Below are 16762 nucleotides of genomic sequence, written 5' to 3'. Positions count from 1 at the left end.
GTGATGCAGCATGGACAAGTAAAATGAACTGTGTTATTTATATAGGCCCATTGGTGTGAATGTCCATTTGCAGAAGGAAAAGATGGCAGGCCTCCATCAGCTTGCAGTCTAAGGAACACATTTATGGTATCCAGATACATACTCAGTGCATGTATAGGTGACAAAGGTCATCAAGACACCTACCAGTCGTAGCTCCGGAACAGAACGTCCAAGGGTCCATTCTTGGCTGTTTGCAACGGCCTCTGAGGAAAGGAAACAAGAGAGACAGGTAAGAAATTAGTAATCTCAATAATCCGTGCAACAGCCCTGTGAGACAGGCCCGTAGCTTATTACTCCCACACTGCAGGTGGAGGAAGCTGAGAAATCGTGATTCGCCCTAGGGCAGGTGGTGAATTTGTGGCAGAGGCACCACTGGCTTACAGCTCACAGAGTTCTTAGCAGATTAGTCTCAAGACAAGTTGGTCCTCTACACAGAGCTGGAGATCACCCCCTCCCCGACTGCTGTTTGCAGCTTTCTGAGGAGGCAGGAAGTTGGGGAGCACAGCTGGGCATGTGTGCCTGTGTGTGTGGATGGAGGAATGGGGAGGAAGGACAGAGAAGAAAGGCAGGGATGAGTGTCTCCCCTTCACGTACCATAAGCTGCTCTGTGGGGACAACTCCTCTAGCCCTTCGACTCTCCCACATGCAACAGTTTCTCCTTTGTGCTACTTCCGGGGTGGCAAAGGAACGGAGAAGGCAGCTGCAAGTGGGTGGGCACAGAGCACAATACCCATCCAGGGTCCCTGGGACAAGAGTCACAGTGGCGGAATGCATCCTCCATGGGATAAAGAGCCAGTTTAAGGCCCAATGTGAGCTGCCTGGGAGTCAGGAAGCGAGGCTCGGAGCAGGTGTCCTGGCAGGCTCCATGGGAAAATTGGTGGGAGGGCAGGAGGGGAATATAAAGAGGACTTTTCCTCTTTAGGCACCTGCAGCCAAGGTTTGAGTTGCCAACTCTGAGGCTCAAAGAAGCATTTTGATTTCCATGCCCAACCAAATGCCTGGGAGTTCTGCACCCTTTGCTGAGAACCTGATATTGGCAACCCCAGGACCTGGTCTAGTTTTACTGCTTTTTTTTTTTTTAATCTTGGTTTAATGTTTCTTGTTATTCTGATTTTTGCCCTGTAAATTGCTCTGAGATACTTTAGTGTACAACACGGTGGATAGATGGGGATAAGGATTCATAGAGTAAGAGACTGTGGTGTAGGGAGGTAAAGGAGCAATGGCTGTATGGGGCAGACAGAAGGGAATAGAAAATATGTCTTAGGGTATCTCCAGGCTGTCAGTATTTTGTTGGAGGGATACAAGCACATAGCAGAACTTTAGGTTTGTGCAATTAAAGTGGATTAAAGGCCTCTGCAACCCTAGTACAACAAATCCACTGGGGGGGGGGGAGAGGTTTTTTTTGCCATTTGGAAAGAAACAGGGAGATTCACTGAAAAGTATGGGGTGCACAGATGATTAATGGGAAGGCAAGGCAACACCCCAATGAGCGCTCATTGTTATATAACCACCTCAGAAACAAATCAGAATGAAACAAAGACCAAACATAGTCTAAGGCTCTAAGCTTTGCGGAAGCAAAATCAAGATGAGTGCCAAATAAACAGGTTATCTTGGGAGGTCTTAATCTGGAGAGTGCTCACTGCCCCCTGCCCCCTATTTTCCTTAAATGTTTTAAGTATTAATAAAAAGTGCTTCTGAACATATAAAGAGTGTTTCCCCCAGCTATTGCCTGCCTTCACACACCTGCGTTTCGAGGGATAGAGGTTACATAGCATAGCTCCCAGGGAGACTTCACCGCCCAGAAGTTCTCTTTTGAGAAACAAATGACAGGACAAACAGATATACAGTGGTACCTTGGGTTAAGAACTTAATTCGTTCTGCAGGTCCATTCTGAACCTGAAACTGATCTTAACCTGAGGTGCCACTTTAGCTAATGGGGCCTCCCGCTCCCACCACGCAATTTCTGCTCTCATCCTGAAGCAAAGTTCTTAACCCGAGGTACTATTTCTGGGTTAGTGGTGTCTGTAACCTGAAGCGTCTGTAACCCGAGGTACCACTGTATACACATGTGCCTATGGCCAGATTGCTTGCTTTTATGTCTGCCTGTTAGGGACGCAGGTGGCGCTGTGGGTTAAAGCCTCAGCGCCTAGGACTTGCCGATCGAAAGGTCGGCGGTTCGAATCCCTGCGGCGGGGTGCGCTCCCGCTGCTCGGTCCCAGCGCCTGCCAACCTAGCAGTTCGAAAGCATCTCCGGGTGCAAGTAGATAAATAGGGACCGCTTACCAGCGGGAAGGTAAACGGCGTTTCCGTGTGCGGCTCTGGCTCGCCAGAGCAGCGATGTCACGCTGGCCATGTGACCCGGAAGTGTCTCCGGACAGCGCTGGCTCCTGGCCTCTTAAGTGAGATGGGCGCACAACCCCAGAGTCTGTCAAGACTGGCCCGTACGGGCAGGGGTACCTTTACCTTTACCTTTACCTTTTTTATGTCTGCCTGTTTATAGCAGGAGTAGGGAACCTTCTTTGCAGCCTCAGGGCCACATTCCTTGGGGTGAGCTTTCCAGGGGCCACATGCTAGAGGCAAAATGGAAGTGTCTCGTATTTCCACAGCAGGCTACATTCCAACCAGGAAAGCACCAGAGATTTCCACAATCCCCGCATGCATGCTCCACATACAAATAAGAGGCATTGTTGCAGTTCAAGGACGCATTCCCGCAAGGCAAAAGCACTCAAGGAGGGTGTTGAGCACAGACAGTGAAGGGTGTGGCCTGGAGAGAGGGGGCGTGGCCTAGAAAGGGGACTTGGCCTGGGGAGAGATTCAGGTGTCAGGTAGAGTTACCTGGAGGGCCACATTTATTTCCCAGGCATGGAGCTCCTCCACTCCAAGAGACGGCAACAGAACCACCACTAGCCCTCGCTCTGAGTCCCACATCCATCTGTAGAGATGTCCCTGGTGGAGTGCTGTTGCTCAGTTGACACTGAATGTACAGGGAATAGGCAAATCACACCTGAGGCTTCGACCGCCCATGGAAGAACTAACAAGAACCAGGCAGCTAGATGGCACTAAGGAAGGAACCAGTTCTGGAAAGAGCTCCAGAGACAAGGATGCAAGGGAAGGCACTAAAATTATTTGCCAATATTAAAATTAATCAGAATTTCAACTTTGGCGGCTCACAGTTTGAAAGTGAAATACTGACACTGAATTTGTACTTAAGTGTGGAATTTTATCCCAAAATTTAAAACACAAATGCTAAATGCCATTGCATGTCAAGTATTAGGTAGTCATCAAATACTGCCAGATATCAACACCATTCCATGTCAGCTATTAAATTTTGCCAGGTATTAAGTACTGTCTAACTGTGGATTTAGGACTATGTATCCCAGGCCTCCCTAAATTCCTCCTGTGGTCTAGGGAGATCTTGGACCAAAATCCAATTTCAGCAATAAATTCTCACTGAGTGGCTTATTATCAATTTTGAAATAATTTTCTACCCGTGTACTCTTCCTCCTAAGAGCCAATACTCCCAATGATGTATTTTCAGTATTAAAACAACTGACATTTGGGGCAAGGGAAAGTGAGGAGTTTGATTTTGTATTGTTGACATCTTGCCTGACTCCCTTGTTGTTGAATGATATTTTGTTAGGAGCTCTCCCCCCTGTTTATTAACTATTTTTAATTGATGTTTTTAAAATGTTTCGTTGATCATGCAGACAGTCATCATGAGGACCTAACGGTGAGGCAGAAAGGCAGAGCAGATAGGATTCAAATTGGGGATGAGGAAAATGTTCAGCCTAAGGGCCGCATTTCCCTGTGGGCAATATTCCCAGGGCTGCATGGCAGTGGTAGGCAGAGCCAGAGGCAAATGTAGGCAGAGCAACAAATGGAAATATCCCCTTTGTATCTACACACACTCATATATCCCTCTCTTTCCTCCATCCAGGCAACCAAAGTGCATTATCAGAGCTCAAGGACACAGTCCAGACAGGCAAAAATACTCAAGGATTGTATGAAGCAGGGCTGGTGAGGAAAATAATAATAATAATAATAATAATAATAATAATAATAATATAATATTTTTTTATTTATACCCCGCCCTCCCCAGTCAAGGCCGGGCTCAGAGCGGCTTACAATCAATAATAAAAACAAGATGAATGATTACAAACTTAAAAACAAAAATAAAATACAACATTAAAATAATGGAACATTAAAATATTAAAATGTAGCCTCATCGCAGAAGGAGAAGGAAAAGAAAGAAAAAAAAAAAAAGAAAAGAAAAAAGAGAGAGGGAGGGAGGGAATCAAATTGGCTGCAAGCCAAAGGCCAGGCGGAACAACTCTGTCTTACAGGCCCTGTGGAAAGAAATCAGATCCTGCAGGGCCCTGGTCTCATGAGGCAGAGCGTTCCACCAGGCTGGGGCCAGAGTTGAAAAGGCCCTGGCTCTGGTTGAAGCCAATCTAACTTCCTTAGGGCCCGGGACCACTAGGGTGTTGTTATTTATGGACCTTGAGGCTCTCTGGTGGCCACCTAGAGGGGTTTGGAGGACTGTATCTGGTCTCTGGGCCAGAAGTTCCCAACCCATGATCTAAATCAAGTTGGTCCAACATGTGGCCCTCAGGACGTTTTGTGATGGCCCTCGGCAACATTTGATGTCCCCCAGAGTCCACAATGCCTTCCCAAATATTAAGTTGTGGGTGAATATATCAGACGACACAGTGATTCTTCAAACAGCTCTTGTTTATTCAGAGGCCAGAACAGAACTGAGCTGAAGGGCTCAGTCAGCCTGCTTATATAGAGCTCTAGTACAACGTTACTGTAGCAACTTTCTAAAACTATCCAATCACTGAACGTCACTTTTGATCCTTCATTTGCATAACTATCTACAGTATCCCCCTGCTGGCCCAGGGTGAGAACTTCAGTACATAACACCAAAGCTGGTAAGCAAGGCGCTGGGTTTTGGGAAGGAGGCGTGAGGGCTTTGACAGGCTCCTAGAGTCCTCCTGCTTCGCTCCCAAAGCCTAGTTAGCACTTTTCCAGAATCAAATTTAGGGCTCGCTCCCCTACAACATGCAGCAAGGCAGTGGGCAGGTTCAGTGTCAAAATACTCTTGCAGCCTGTTTGGTATGAAAAGTTGGGCTGCCCCTGATTTAAATAAACACGCTCACAAAATTGCAGTCCAGGACTCAACAATGCTGTTCTTTCTTTCTCCATCTCACTGATCCCAGAAAACCCTGTAGCCGTCCCAGTGTAAGCAGCCAGGTGACATTGAGATGCCTCCAGATTAATTATTATAATTACGATTATTTATTAAATTTGTATACCACCCTCAGGGTGGTTACAACATAAAATCACAATATAAAAACATAAAATACGTAATAAAAATAAAGACAAAGGTAACTCAGCCTCCTCCCCAACACAATCATCCAAAGGCCTGGTTAAAGAGGAATGTTTTTGCCTGGTGCCTAAAACTATATAATGAAGGCACCAGGCAAACCTCCCTGGGGAGAGCACTCCACAAACAGGAAGCCATTGAAGAAAAGGCCCGTTCTCGTGTTGCCACACTCCAGACCTCGCATGGAGGAGACACACAAAGAAGGACCTTAGATGATGATTGCAGGGTCTTGGGTGGGTTCATATGGGGAGAGGTGGTCTTTGAGGTGTTGCGGTCCTAAGCCGTTTAAGGCTTTATAGGTCAAAACCAGCACTTTAATTAGGCCTGGAAACTAATTTGGTCTATACCTGGTGGTCGGTAGCAAATTTGTGCTGCCGGTGGTGTGTGAAGCAGACCTTAAGCCATTCTGGCCGGTCTCCCTCTCCTCACATGTTGGGGTGGCAAGACAGCCGCCGTTTCCTCCTCCTCCTGCCAACTCCCCCCTGTTTGAACCCCAATGCTGGCTTTGCAGGCTCCCGGGCGGAATGGCCCTCGCCTTGCATGCACCTGAGCAAAGGGAGCCCTGCACAAAAGCACAGCTCACGCCTTTTCTCGCTCTCCCTGTGTGTGTTACTACGAAACGGTTGCTTAGCAGCAGCACCCTGCACACATCACCAAGGTAACCGGAGAGGAAAGGGGGACGAGGAAAGGTGCAGCAGCCCCTGCTGGCCTTTTGATGCAGAGCCAAAAGGGCAAAGCTGTTGCCCACTTTGAAGCAATGCCACCCCCTCCGCAATTTGACTAATCCTGCTGCCACCCGCTAGCCAGCCAGCCAGCCAGCCAACCTTCCCCTCCCTCTCACACAAGCAAACTACCGTGGCCATCTTCTTCCATTGCTGGCGGCCTTCTGCCATACAGCGGTCAAAAATTCAACAGGTGCAACCATCCCCAGCATAGCTGTATCCTGTTGAATTTCTGTCTGATGCAGCTGCCTACAATCAGAGGCTGCATTAGGTTAAGCACAGGGTAGGAGGGACACTCTAAAGTACACAACAAAGGTGACTGGGTTAATTTTCTTCTCTCTGATGCAGCAATGTCAGCTGTCAGTCAACCAGCCAAATAACCAGGGGAAACAGCCCTTTGCTCATGATAACAGTATCTGTGGCATCTGCCCCATGGTGGGTGCCTAAAACAGGAGAGCAGCAGCAGCATAAACTGCTACTACATGCATACATTATGATGCAACATTAGTCAGCGGATGCAAATTGATTAAGGAATGTAATTATGAACCCTAAATAATAAATCGGGACAGCTGCCATCTTATAAGGGTGGTGTTTTCCATTCTAGGACCTGGCTCCAGTTTTACAGCTGAATGTTAGATATTTGATCTGCCATTCGCACGCTGCAGCTTACACACATGTTTCCAACACAATCCTTCAGCTAGAAAAACTGTGTGCGTGAACCCTGGGAAACACAAACAATAAACGCTGCTTAACTTCTCTTTGTGAAAACTGAATAGATATGGAAGTGACGAAGGAGGACATACATTCAGAAGGCACATATCCCTCCTGCATTTTTATTTTTGTTAGAGCTGAGGGGAGCTCACTCCCTCCCTTTCCCAGGGTGCCTCTGTTCAATACACCAAAAAAAGGACGTCCACTCTAGAAAGCCGTGGAGGGAAGAACTGATGGGTAGCTTCACATGACTTCCTGATAGGGGAAAATGTGGGCAAGGTACACCCTGGTTTTAAGCAGTATGCCAGCCACATGCGCCTTCCTGAATTACCCTTTCCAAAGTAGCTTAGGAACATTTATGTTGTTACATCACCGCAGCCTCAGTTTCTAAGGGGCTACAACCCTTTTGACTTTTACAACTGCAATGTATTTGGGCGTGACTCAAGCATGTACATAATCCATGTCCAGTCTCTTGGTTTTTAATTATGTATACAGTGCCATTGATGAATTATAAAGGACTTTGCAGACATTCATAAGCAAAAGGAAAGGCAGGTTGTGTCTGGATTTGGAAAACCTGGGGTCAAATTTCCCCGCGCAGCCACAAAGCACACTGGGACTGTGTACACACCACACATTTAATGCACACGACTTTCCCCCCCAAAGAATCCCGAGAATTGTAGTTTGTTAAGGATGCTAGGAATTGTAGCTTTGTGAGGGATTAACTACAGTTCTCTGGATTCACTGGGGGAAGTTAGGTGCTTTAAATGTATGGTGTGTGTACATCAGTAGCGTACCATCGGGGCAGTTGCCCTGGGCACAAATCTGTTAGGGGCACAAAAAAACAGTACCAAGTGCTGCCTCAATACAGTTGCACACTTCTGTTGCTGGCCTCTGGTTTCTCCATGTGAACCAGGAAGGGACCTTCAGACAATGGAACAACTCTTTTTTTCTGATCTCTGTAGCTGCGATCTCCTGGGTGAGGCAGACGCCATTAGGCAGTTGAATGTGCATGCGTACTCTGTCCATTTCCCTCCCTCTTTGGGGCCCCGGGTGCTGGCAACCCATGCTACACCACTGGTGTGTACACAGTCTAGGTGGACATTGACGAGAGTCTCTTTCTCTCTGTTTTTAAAATACATCTATGATAAAACATGGAGTCACCACCTCTCAAGACATTTTTCTTCCTCTTTTCCTGCTAAACACCTAGCTTAACACATGACATGACATCACCACACTGTTAGTTTCCCTGCTCCTGCCTCTGTCTACAAGCGCTACATCAGGAAGATTTGGGGCATAACATGGCAGGACAGAGCCTCAAACAAAGATGTGCTCTCCCATGCCCACATTCCCAGCATGTTCACACTGCTGTGTCAGCGGCGTTGATGCTGGCTTGGTCATGCCCACAGAATGGAAGATGGCAGGATTTCCAAAGACCTGCTCCACATGGAGCTGGCTTCAGGCACCAGGCCTATTGACAGACCAACTCTGAATTAAATAGATGTCTACAAAAGTGACATGATGGTTGGCAAGATTAACCCCGTCATGCGGGAATCCCTTGCAGACAACCACAGCACCTGGAGACAATCAATTGGACTGTGTATCCACAAGAGTGACCAGAGAAGAAATGACCACTGGGAGGAGTGCAGAGAGAAGAAACACCATCGTGCATCTGCAGTAGCACAACTGGACACCTTCATCTGTTCCAGCTGCAATAAAACATCTCTCTCCCATATCAGTCTCTACAGACACAGCAGGAACTGCTTCCAGCAGTTTTTCACCCCAAAAGACACCCTCTTCCATTCTCTTCCGAAACACACGGATGCCAACAACAAAAAAATTAAGGCAAAGGTGGAAACGTCTCTGTACCTCTTTCCCAGCCCTCAAACATAAACATAAGGATGTGAACATCATTTTCTGGACCCAGTATGAGAGGGTGAAAGGCCCAATCTGCCGAAGGGAGGTGCAGACATTGCACCTGAGCTAAGCCCTACAAGGCACGGGTAGATGATTACATTATCAATCCAGGCCGTTCCTTAGTGTAAGTACTGTCCCTAAATTACTAAAGCACTGGTTTGGGTCAAATTTCCTACTCTGTCTACCAGAGGCAAGTTTGCCCATCTTTGGAGTGGCAAAGACTTCAAAACAACCAGGCATGTGACCTCTTTGCAGTCTTTGGCTGCAGAAAATTGAGGCTGATGACTATCCCATTATGATGATTGCCTCTTGCTCTTTCTATGACCTTCCATTTTGCCCAAAATGGATGCGCACAATCCCTGACTCTAACTTTCAATTTAATCCTATTTTTTTGAAGTGCCTAGTTGCATTTGCGAAATTCTTCTTCTTCTGGCCTGCAAATACTTTCAAAGTACTCTGGCCTCTGGCCAGCGCACTAAATAAATTTACCTTACAGTACAAAACTACAAGTCAGGGTTAATATAGCTGCCTCTATTGCCTGAGGAGGAACTGTTGATTTAAGATCCTGGGAGGGTTGTGGCATCATGGCAGAGTGGTTGGCAGGCATCCATTATACCACATGCAAGCACGCACTCACTCACTCACTCACTCACTCACTCACAGTGTGACTTCTGTCCCAAACTCCGTACATAATTCTCTTGCAATGAAGAGTTCCCGTGACAGGCTTGAAGCTTCCCTTTTGAGTGACTGCTCCAGGCTGACAGTGTTCTCTCCTCTCAGGATGTTACATAAGGAGCAGTGTGTGTGTGTGTGTGTGTAGAGGATACTGGCACCCTCCTCCTCCACCTGGAGCAGGAGCTTCTCCCCTTATCCGAAGACTTGGGCTTGGAGATGCAACAAGGCTGCATATGGAAGACACCTCACAAGGCACTACTGCCCCACTTCCTGCCTTTGTTGTCTGCAAAAGGAGGGCTGTGCCATGGCTTGCATGCAAGGAATGTACGCTTCCAAGCCTAGAGCCTCACGTCTAGGTGACAACAGCAGCCAATTTCCAAACAGGCATTCATCTTCTGCTCCCCAAATCCTCAAAGCTGGGGCGCTCCAACCTTCCCCTCCAGCAACACGAGCAGAGGCAAACAACATTAGATACAGGTTGAAAGGGATGCGGAGAAGCCATGAGCTTCTCTAAAGTTCCCACATCCTTTATGTGTAGGAGTTTGCTCCTTCTTCTCTCTTTCTCCCACACACAGGAGAATCATGTGCTGTGAAGCCGCATGAGGACACCTCAGGGTGCTTTTTTCCCCACTCTTGCTTTCTAGGCAGAAAGTGTTCCCATCTCCCTTCGAGTGGCTGAGCACCCACAGAAGGGGTGCTGGAAATCCTGCTCCAATCACAATCAGAATGAACAAGTTGCTCTGGAGTAAGACTAGCCACCTTTCTCTTTTAAAGAGTTCATGTGTTTGCACCATCCACCAATGCTCCAGCCCCTTTGCTTGGGCCTGATTCAAAAAACAAAATTCCTGTGGACAGCTCCTTGAAATCTGTGGAATATCCACAGAACAACCCAAAACGGTGTTAAAAACACAGACTGGGTCCAGAGGCTCAACTGAGGGCTTATCCAAACTTACCTTTCCTCAGCGCTCCATGTCAGAGAGCCCCCCCCCTTTTTGCTCTGGAGTTTTCTCTGTGAAAACCCTCTCTTTAATGCTCAACTGGAGAAAACAGCAATCCCTAGAAAACTCAAATTGCCATTTGTTGCAATTCAACTTTAAAGAGCATGTTTTCACAGGGGACGCTCCAGAGGGGGCAGGGAAGGAGCCCAGCTTTAAAGTTCAGATCTGTGCCTGGAAAGAGCAGGGCAAAAGCTAAGTGTGAATAAAACCTGCCTGGGGAGCAGCAGCAAGGAGCAGAAGGCGATAGGAACAGGTGAGAGCCAGTACAGTATAGTGGCGAATAGTGTTGTTGAGCCAGGAGCTGGGAAACCAGGGTTCAGGTTCCCCACTCAGCCATGAAAGCCACTGGGTGACCTCTGGCCAGCCACCAGGCAACCAACTCCATGGGGCTGAGGCCTCTACAGCCCCCCTCCATGTCCACTGGGTTGGGGCTCAGTCCCCTCACCAATCTTGAGGGGACAGAGGAGGCCTGGTCAGATGTTGCCCAGGGCTGTGCGTCATCTTCTGCCACCGTGAGGCCTGCCAGGAAGTCTTTGGGAGACGCTGTGCAGACTAACATGGCCTGGCAGGCAAATGTCGCATTGAGAGGCACATGTCACACCTGGTCAGCCTCTCCTGATGTGACAGCCATTATACACGCTACGTGTGATGCGCATGATGTCACACGCATGCATGACATTAGCCTCCCCAATGTTGAGTGCAATTGGTGCCTGTGCCAGCCACAGTCCCTCAGCCTGGCTTACCTGACGGGGTTGTTCTGAGGATTAAATGGAGAGGGGGGAGAACATCAGCTCCTTGGAGGACAACACTGTAATAATAAATAAATACGCAGGGCATTTTCACCCAGATTTGAAACTGACGCAGGTAGCCATCAAAAGTCTGTTTGCCTTAGGAAGACAGTCTAACCTTGCCTTAATAGCAGGATCAGTGCCAGCTTGATAAGGAGATTCAGCCATGTGTGTAGCTGCCTGCCAGGCAGACTGGCCAGTTGCTGAGCCCATTGTGGGCGATGGGTATGTCGTATGCAAGGGTTTTTCGGAGAAAGAAGAAATGCCAAAGAGCACATAGCCCATTTTACAAAATGGCGGCTGGGACAGTTGGGGGGTGGGGTTCAAACTGCCAAATTAGCCACCCCTCCTGCTGCCAAGTCATATGGAAGGGAGACACCCTGTTGAAATGGACGGATATCTGAAGAAATCAATGGAAAGAAAAGCTTGTGGCTCGAAGGTGGGGAAGAGAGTAGGAAGACAAACAAACAAACAAACCTGAAACCAATTTCAAGCCAGTATTTAGATAAACAGCAATAATGCAAAGCAGCCCTGCATGTGAGCCCCTTTCTATGCAGGGCAGTGGTGCTCCATTGCTATTAGGGGAGCAATTATCCTCTCAGCTACGTCTGAGTTCCTGCAGGCCAACGGGAATGAAGTAGCCAGTTCTTATCGCCCATCATTCTCGGGCTGCTGGCAGCTCCCGTAAATTAAACTGCCCAAGCAGAGCTATAAAAAACGCTGTCTCAGCAAGCCTGGAAACCTGCAGCTGATTGAGGAATCAGCCTCTCACTTATTCAACAAGTTGCTACCCAGCTTTGCCAGCAATGATGCGTCATAAAGACCTATGCATGGAGGCTGCATCAAAAACATACCACCACCAAACAAGACATCTGTAGGGAGTGTACCAAAAGTCTACCTACTCCAGCATTCTGATCCCAAAGGTAGACAGCTAGAAGCAGCTGACAAGCAAGGCATGAAAGCAGGAGTGTGCTCCAGTTCTTTGGCCCCCAGAGAATGCCATTCAAAAATATGCTGCGCCCGACAGTGGAAGTACCATTTTGCTCCAATGGCCAACAGCTGTGGATAGAGTGCCCCCGTCCATGAACTGGCTTACTCTCTTTCAAAAGCAAGGGTAGGAGATTCATTCAATGTTTTTGGATTCATGGCCAATGGCCAGGGGTGATGGGAGGTGTATTCCAGCAGCATCTAGAGAGCCACAGAGGGTTTCCCCTTCAAAGTCAGTATTTGCCTCCACATCTCATGCCAGTGAACACAAATTAACCAAATTTCCCGAATCTGCTGCCCAGTTTCACCAGGGTCACATCCACACCATGCATTTAAAACACTACATGGCCTCCACAAAAGAATCATGGGGAATGCAGTTTGCTCCTCACAGAGCTCCAATCCCCTGCACACTTCACAAACTACAGTTTGGAGGAACCTTTGGAGGAGGCAAATTAAAACCTTTGGTGTTTTAATTGTATGGTGCACATGTCACCACTGAGTTATAATTTTGTGAGAAAGGACAAAAATATTATCCTTCCACACCATGCATCCTTTAATAATTCTTTAACATGCCTCCCTGAATTCATCCTCCTCTGCACAAAAAAACCCCAATAAAAGCCCTGAACACTTTGGGTTTTTGTTTAAGTTTTCGGTATGTATGTATGGATATATGTATGCATGTATATAAGGTGCTCTAGCCTCTTGATTCATTTTTGCTGCATTTTTCCGTACCTTTCACAGATCCACGGTGTACTTTTTAAGAAGATGGGGCAACCAGCAATGTACACAGTATTCTAAACGTGGCTGCACCAGGGATGTGTGTAAAAGTTATTATGATATAGGCAGTTTCATTTTCAGTCATTTTCCTAATAATCCCTAACATGGATTTTGCTCTTTTCATTTCCATTGCAAACAGCAGTTCCAGAAAACAATTCTGTTTATGGGCAGTTCCTTGTTCCGTTTCCAGTAACATTTATCCACTGAATCTGCCATTGGAAAGGAAAGATCAGTTGCAAAGGGACGGGGGGGAAGTTTCTTAGTCCCTTTGCCTCAAGACTGTTTTTACTGTTGCTGGAGAAAACATACAAGTGGGAGCAGAGAAGGCCCACCAACAGAACCTTCTGCTTGGATTAGGAGACCTAATTATTTTCTCTCAGTCTCAAACTACAAGAACTCAGAGCCATCAGTGAAATTACAAGTCAGACAATATAAAGTCACATCCAGGATGGCTCTAACTTCAGAGTTTGCAAACATTGTTTTTGGCGCAGGATGCAAGGAGTAGATGGGCTTTTGGAATAATCTGGCAGGACCAGTGGCGTAGCGTGGGGGGTGCAGGGGGGCCGGCCGCACTGGGCGCAACATCTGGGGGGGCATGCTCGCCGCCTCCGGAGTCGCTAAAGAGCCTCGGGCGCAGGCTGTAGCAGAGCCCCATGTCTCACAGAACCGACGAGCTGTGCGCGCGTCCGGGCTGAAGGCATCCGGCAGACAGTGGCTCTCGGCGCTCGCCGCGGTCCCCGCGCGTCAGGGCTGTGGAGGGCGCACCAGGCAGCCCCTCTTCACAGCCCCGCCGCCGCCACTGCTGCTGCTGCAGCTGCTGGGCCATGTTGCATTTTCCTCACCTCTCTGCCCTCCTCCTCCGGGCAAGCGGCGTCGTTTGGGTGGCAGCGCCAGCGGCAACTCGCCTCAGATCACCTGACACGGACCCGCCGCCGCCGCCGTGGCTACCTTACCGTAAATACCCCAGCCCAGGCAGCAGCAAGAAGAAGCTGGCAGCGGCGGCAGGTTAGGGGTTAGGGGCGCAAATTACTTGCCTTGCCCCGGGTTAGGGGGCACAAATTACTTGCCTTGCGGCGGCAGGTTAAGGGTTAGTGGGCGCAAATTACTTGCCTTGGCCCAGGTGCTGACAACCCACGCTATGCCGCTGGGCAGGACTATTTTTATGTTAGGAGGATGCTGGCTGGGATTGCCAGCCATCAGAAGATGGGGATCTGGTGTTCTACACAATCCCTCATTACAACCTATTACCCTCTGTCCCTACAGCCAGCCCTTTCCCACTTTCCCAATTCCCACTTAGAGAAGTCCCAAATCCTTTCAAGATGGTGGATCTGGGACAACAACATAAATACGGCACAATAAGCAGGTGCATAACTGTTAGGACCATTCCTGCAATTCTGGATGAAGGATTTGGGATACAGTCACACAGAGTTTTTGTGCGAATTCTTCTTCTTGCAGAACATACACACAAACACACAGAGCTGTGACTACAGAGAGTTTGATTCAAACCCGACAATCTGGGATTAGTTTCTTAATAGGAAGATGCTAGGGTTCAAGCCAAGCCCGGCAGCCTACCTTCTGATCAAAGGACTCCGTTGGCTGTCCCTTTAGAACAGGGCTGGGGAACGTATGGCCCTTTGGGTACTGCTAAACTACAACTCCCATCAGCCCCAGCATGTGCAGCCCATAGCCAAGGATGATGGGAGCAATAGTTTAGCAACAACTGGGGAGCCAAAAGTTCCCTACACCTGCTATAGAAGGCTGATTATTAGAACAGGAAAAACACTCTTCCTGTGTACAGAGATACTTTCCTTTATTACCACTACTGTACTTTCAACCTGTTCCAGGGTTTGAAAAAGAGGTCAAGAGGCTGTGCCATGCCTCCAATTAAGCCTTGGCCACATATTCCCCTGCAAGGCCAATCCAGGAGGACCCAGGTGCTGGTTAATCTCCAGCCTCTGACTCACAGACCCCGGGGCGGGGGGAGCAGAGTGCATTCTGCAACCTTATGCCAGGGGCTTGGTGCGCACGTTCCAGTCGATTATGTGCAATGATGAGAGCTGACAGCCGCTAGTTGCCCGCTGTAAATGCTCAGAAGTGCGATCTGGTACCAGAGCACCCAAAACAAAGTGCATTTCTAATAAATCTCCCCTCTCCTCGCCTTGCTCTTTCTTTCGAAGCTTGCTGCATACCGATTCTCTGGGGCTGGTGGCTTTTTTGAAACGTCAATCAGAGAGGATCAAAGGGAAAGCTGGAGAAGTCATTTTACACCCTTATAATTCCTCCTGATTAACACATCTGCTCAGACAGAGGTTTATGGCTGGGAAGGAGGGAGAGAGGGAGAGAAAGAAAGAGAGAGAAGATGGAATCAGGGCATCAAAGACAGCCTGGCACAGCTGTCTAGGGGATTCTGTTCATACAGCAGATCCGAGCGCTAGCTGGGAAAGGCGGGCAGGGGGGAGATAGAATCATGTCATCCTTAATGCTGCAGCTGGGGTTCAGACTCCCCCCCTCCCCAGACACTCTCTGGAAACATGACGCTTATTGCCTCTACGTTACTACAGGTAGCTAAGAGACAGAAAAATGAAGTGATGGGGGAAGGATGAAACACAGGGCATTCAGCACTGCTAACTGATGCACCAATAGTCCTAATTCTACATCTTCAGCCTTGGATTCTAAAGCAAGTGTAGGGGACCTGTGGGCCCCAGATGTGGCTGAACTATGACTCCCACCATCCCTGACCACTGATCATGCTGGCTGGGGATGATGGGAGGTGGAGTCTAATAACTTCCAGAGGGCTGCAGGTTCCCAATTTCTTTGTCCTGCTGTACAAGGCATAGCATTCTTCCAGTGCTACCCCTATACATACATATACATCACATTTAATTTGCAAAGTACTTTACAACGCCAGCCACATTCTCGCAGGAGACATTTGTGAGAACGTTCACTTACCTCCACTTTAGAAAATGGAAATGGAGATTTAGAGATAAAGACTTGCCTAGGACCGCACAAAGAGTCCACAATAGAGGTTAAACATGAGCCCAGCTCTCCAGACTCAAAGCCTCCAGACCCTGGGTCAACTAACTGTCCCCTGGGTTCACAGACTCCTACAGTGAGAGGCTCATGACCTCATAATGGAGGAAGCTCATGACATCACAATGAGGGAGGCTCATGTTGCAACAAGCAGATCAACAGCAGACTGGGCAGAAGGGTAGATGTCATTTTTCTATCTATATCTCACAGTTTTGCCAATTCACTTCCAACCTTACGCACGCTTACATTGCAATAGGGTCCCTCCCACTGAGCTTAGTAGTGTCTGATCTGTGGGTGAACATGCATGGGACTGGCCCATAAAATGTTTGCCTGCAGAGGTTCCTTGGCACTCTCTGCAAATGCCCCTGGCAAGACAAATTGAGGCTCACAACTGTGAAGTCATGAATTTATATAATTATTTTGATTGACAACCATGAAATCAAGATTCACAACAGGTTAATTGATACCTCTTGATGTTCCAAGCACAAGTTGGGTGAGAGAGGGTCAGTATTATACAAAGAAAATCAAGATAGCAACACAAGTTCAGCTCTCAACTCAGCCATGGACCCTATCAACACTCATAGACCTGTGACTATTTTGCAGCCTCAGTCGCCCATCTGTTAAAAAGGAATGGTGTGTCTACTTTACAGGGCTCTTAGGGTCATCAGAAGGAAATGCAGTTATTTACACTGCGCCATAGCAAGGACTGTAGATATGAACTAAACAATTTCAAAA

At 48.0% G+C, this 16762-nt stretch overlaps 1 protein-coding gene and 1 long non-coding RNA gene across 4 annotated transcripts in view; both read right to left on the bottom strand.

The window, feature by feature from the left end:
• AGAP2 (ArfGAP with GTPase domain, ankyrin repeat and PH domain 2) overlaps window positions 1-16762 on the bottom strand; it is a 116971-nt gene that overhangs the window by 28034 nt on the left and 72175 nt on the right. For all 3 annotated transcript variants that reach the window (XM_079966645.1, XM_079966643.1, XM_079966644.1), the window contains exon 2: window positions 184-242. In XM_079966645.1, coding sequence (XP_079822771.1) covers window positions 184-242 — 59 coding nt within the window. The remainder of the gene's footprint in view (window positions 1-183; window positions 243-16762) is intronic.
• On the bottom strand, window positions 13103-16096 carry LOC307210798. Its single transcript, XR_013836126.1, has 2 exons — window positions 15947-16096; window positions 13103-13206 (listed from the first exon to the last, which is right to left on the bottom strand). It is a non-coding gene; the product is annotated as an uncharacterized lncRNA (long non-coding RNA).

The sequence above is a fragment of the Podarcis cretensis genome, assembly GCF_951804945.1.
Source record: "Podarcis cretensis genome assembly, chromosome: 2".
NCBI classification, from domain to species: Eukaryota; Metazoa; Chordata; class Lepidosauria; order Squamata; family Lacertidae; genus Podarcis; species Podarcis cretensis.
The sequence above is the reverse complement of the archived record's forward strand: the minus strand, read 5'-3'. Positions and strand labels throughout refer to the sequence as shown.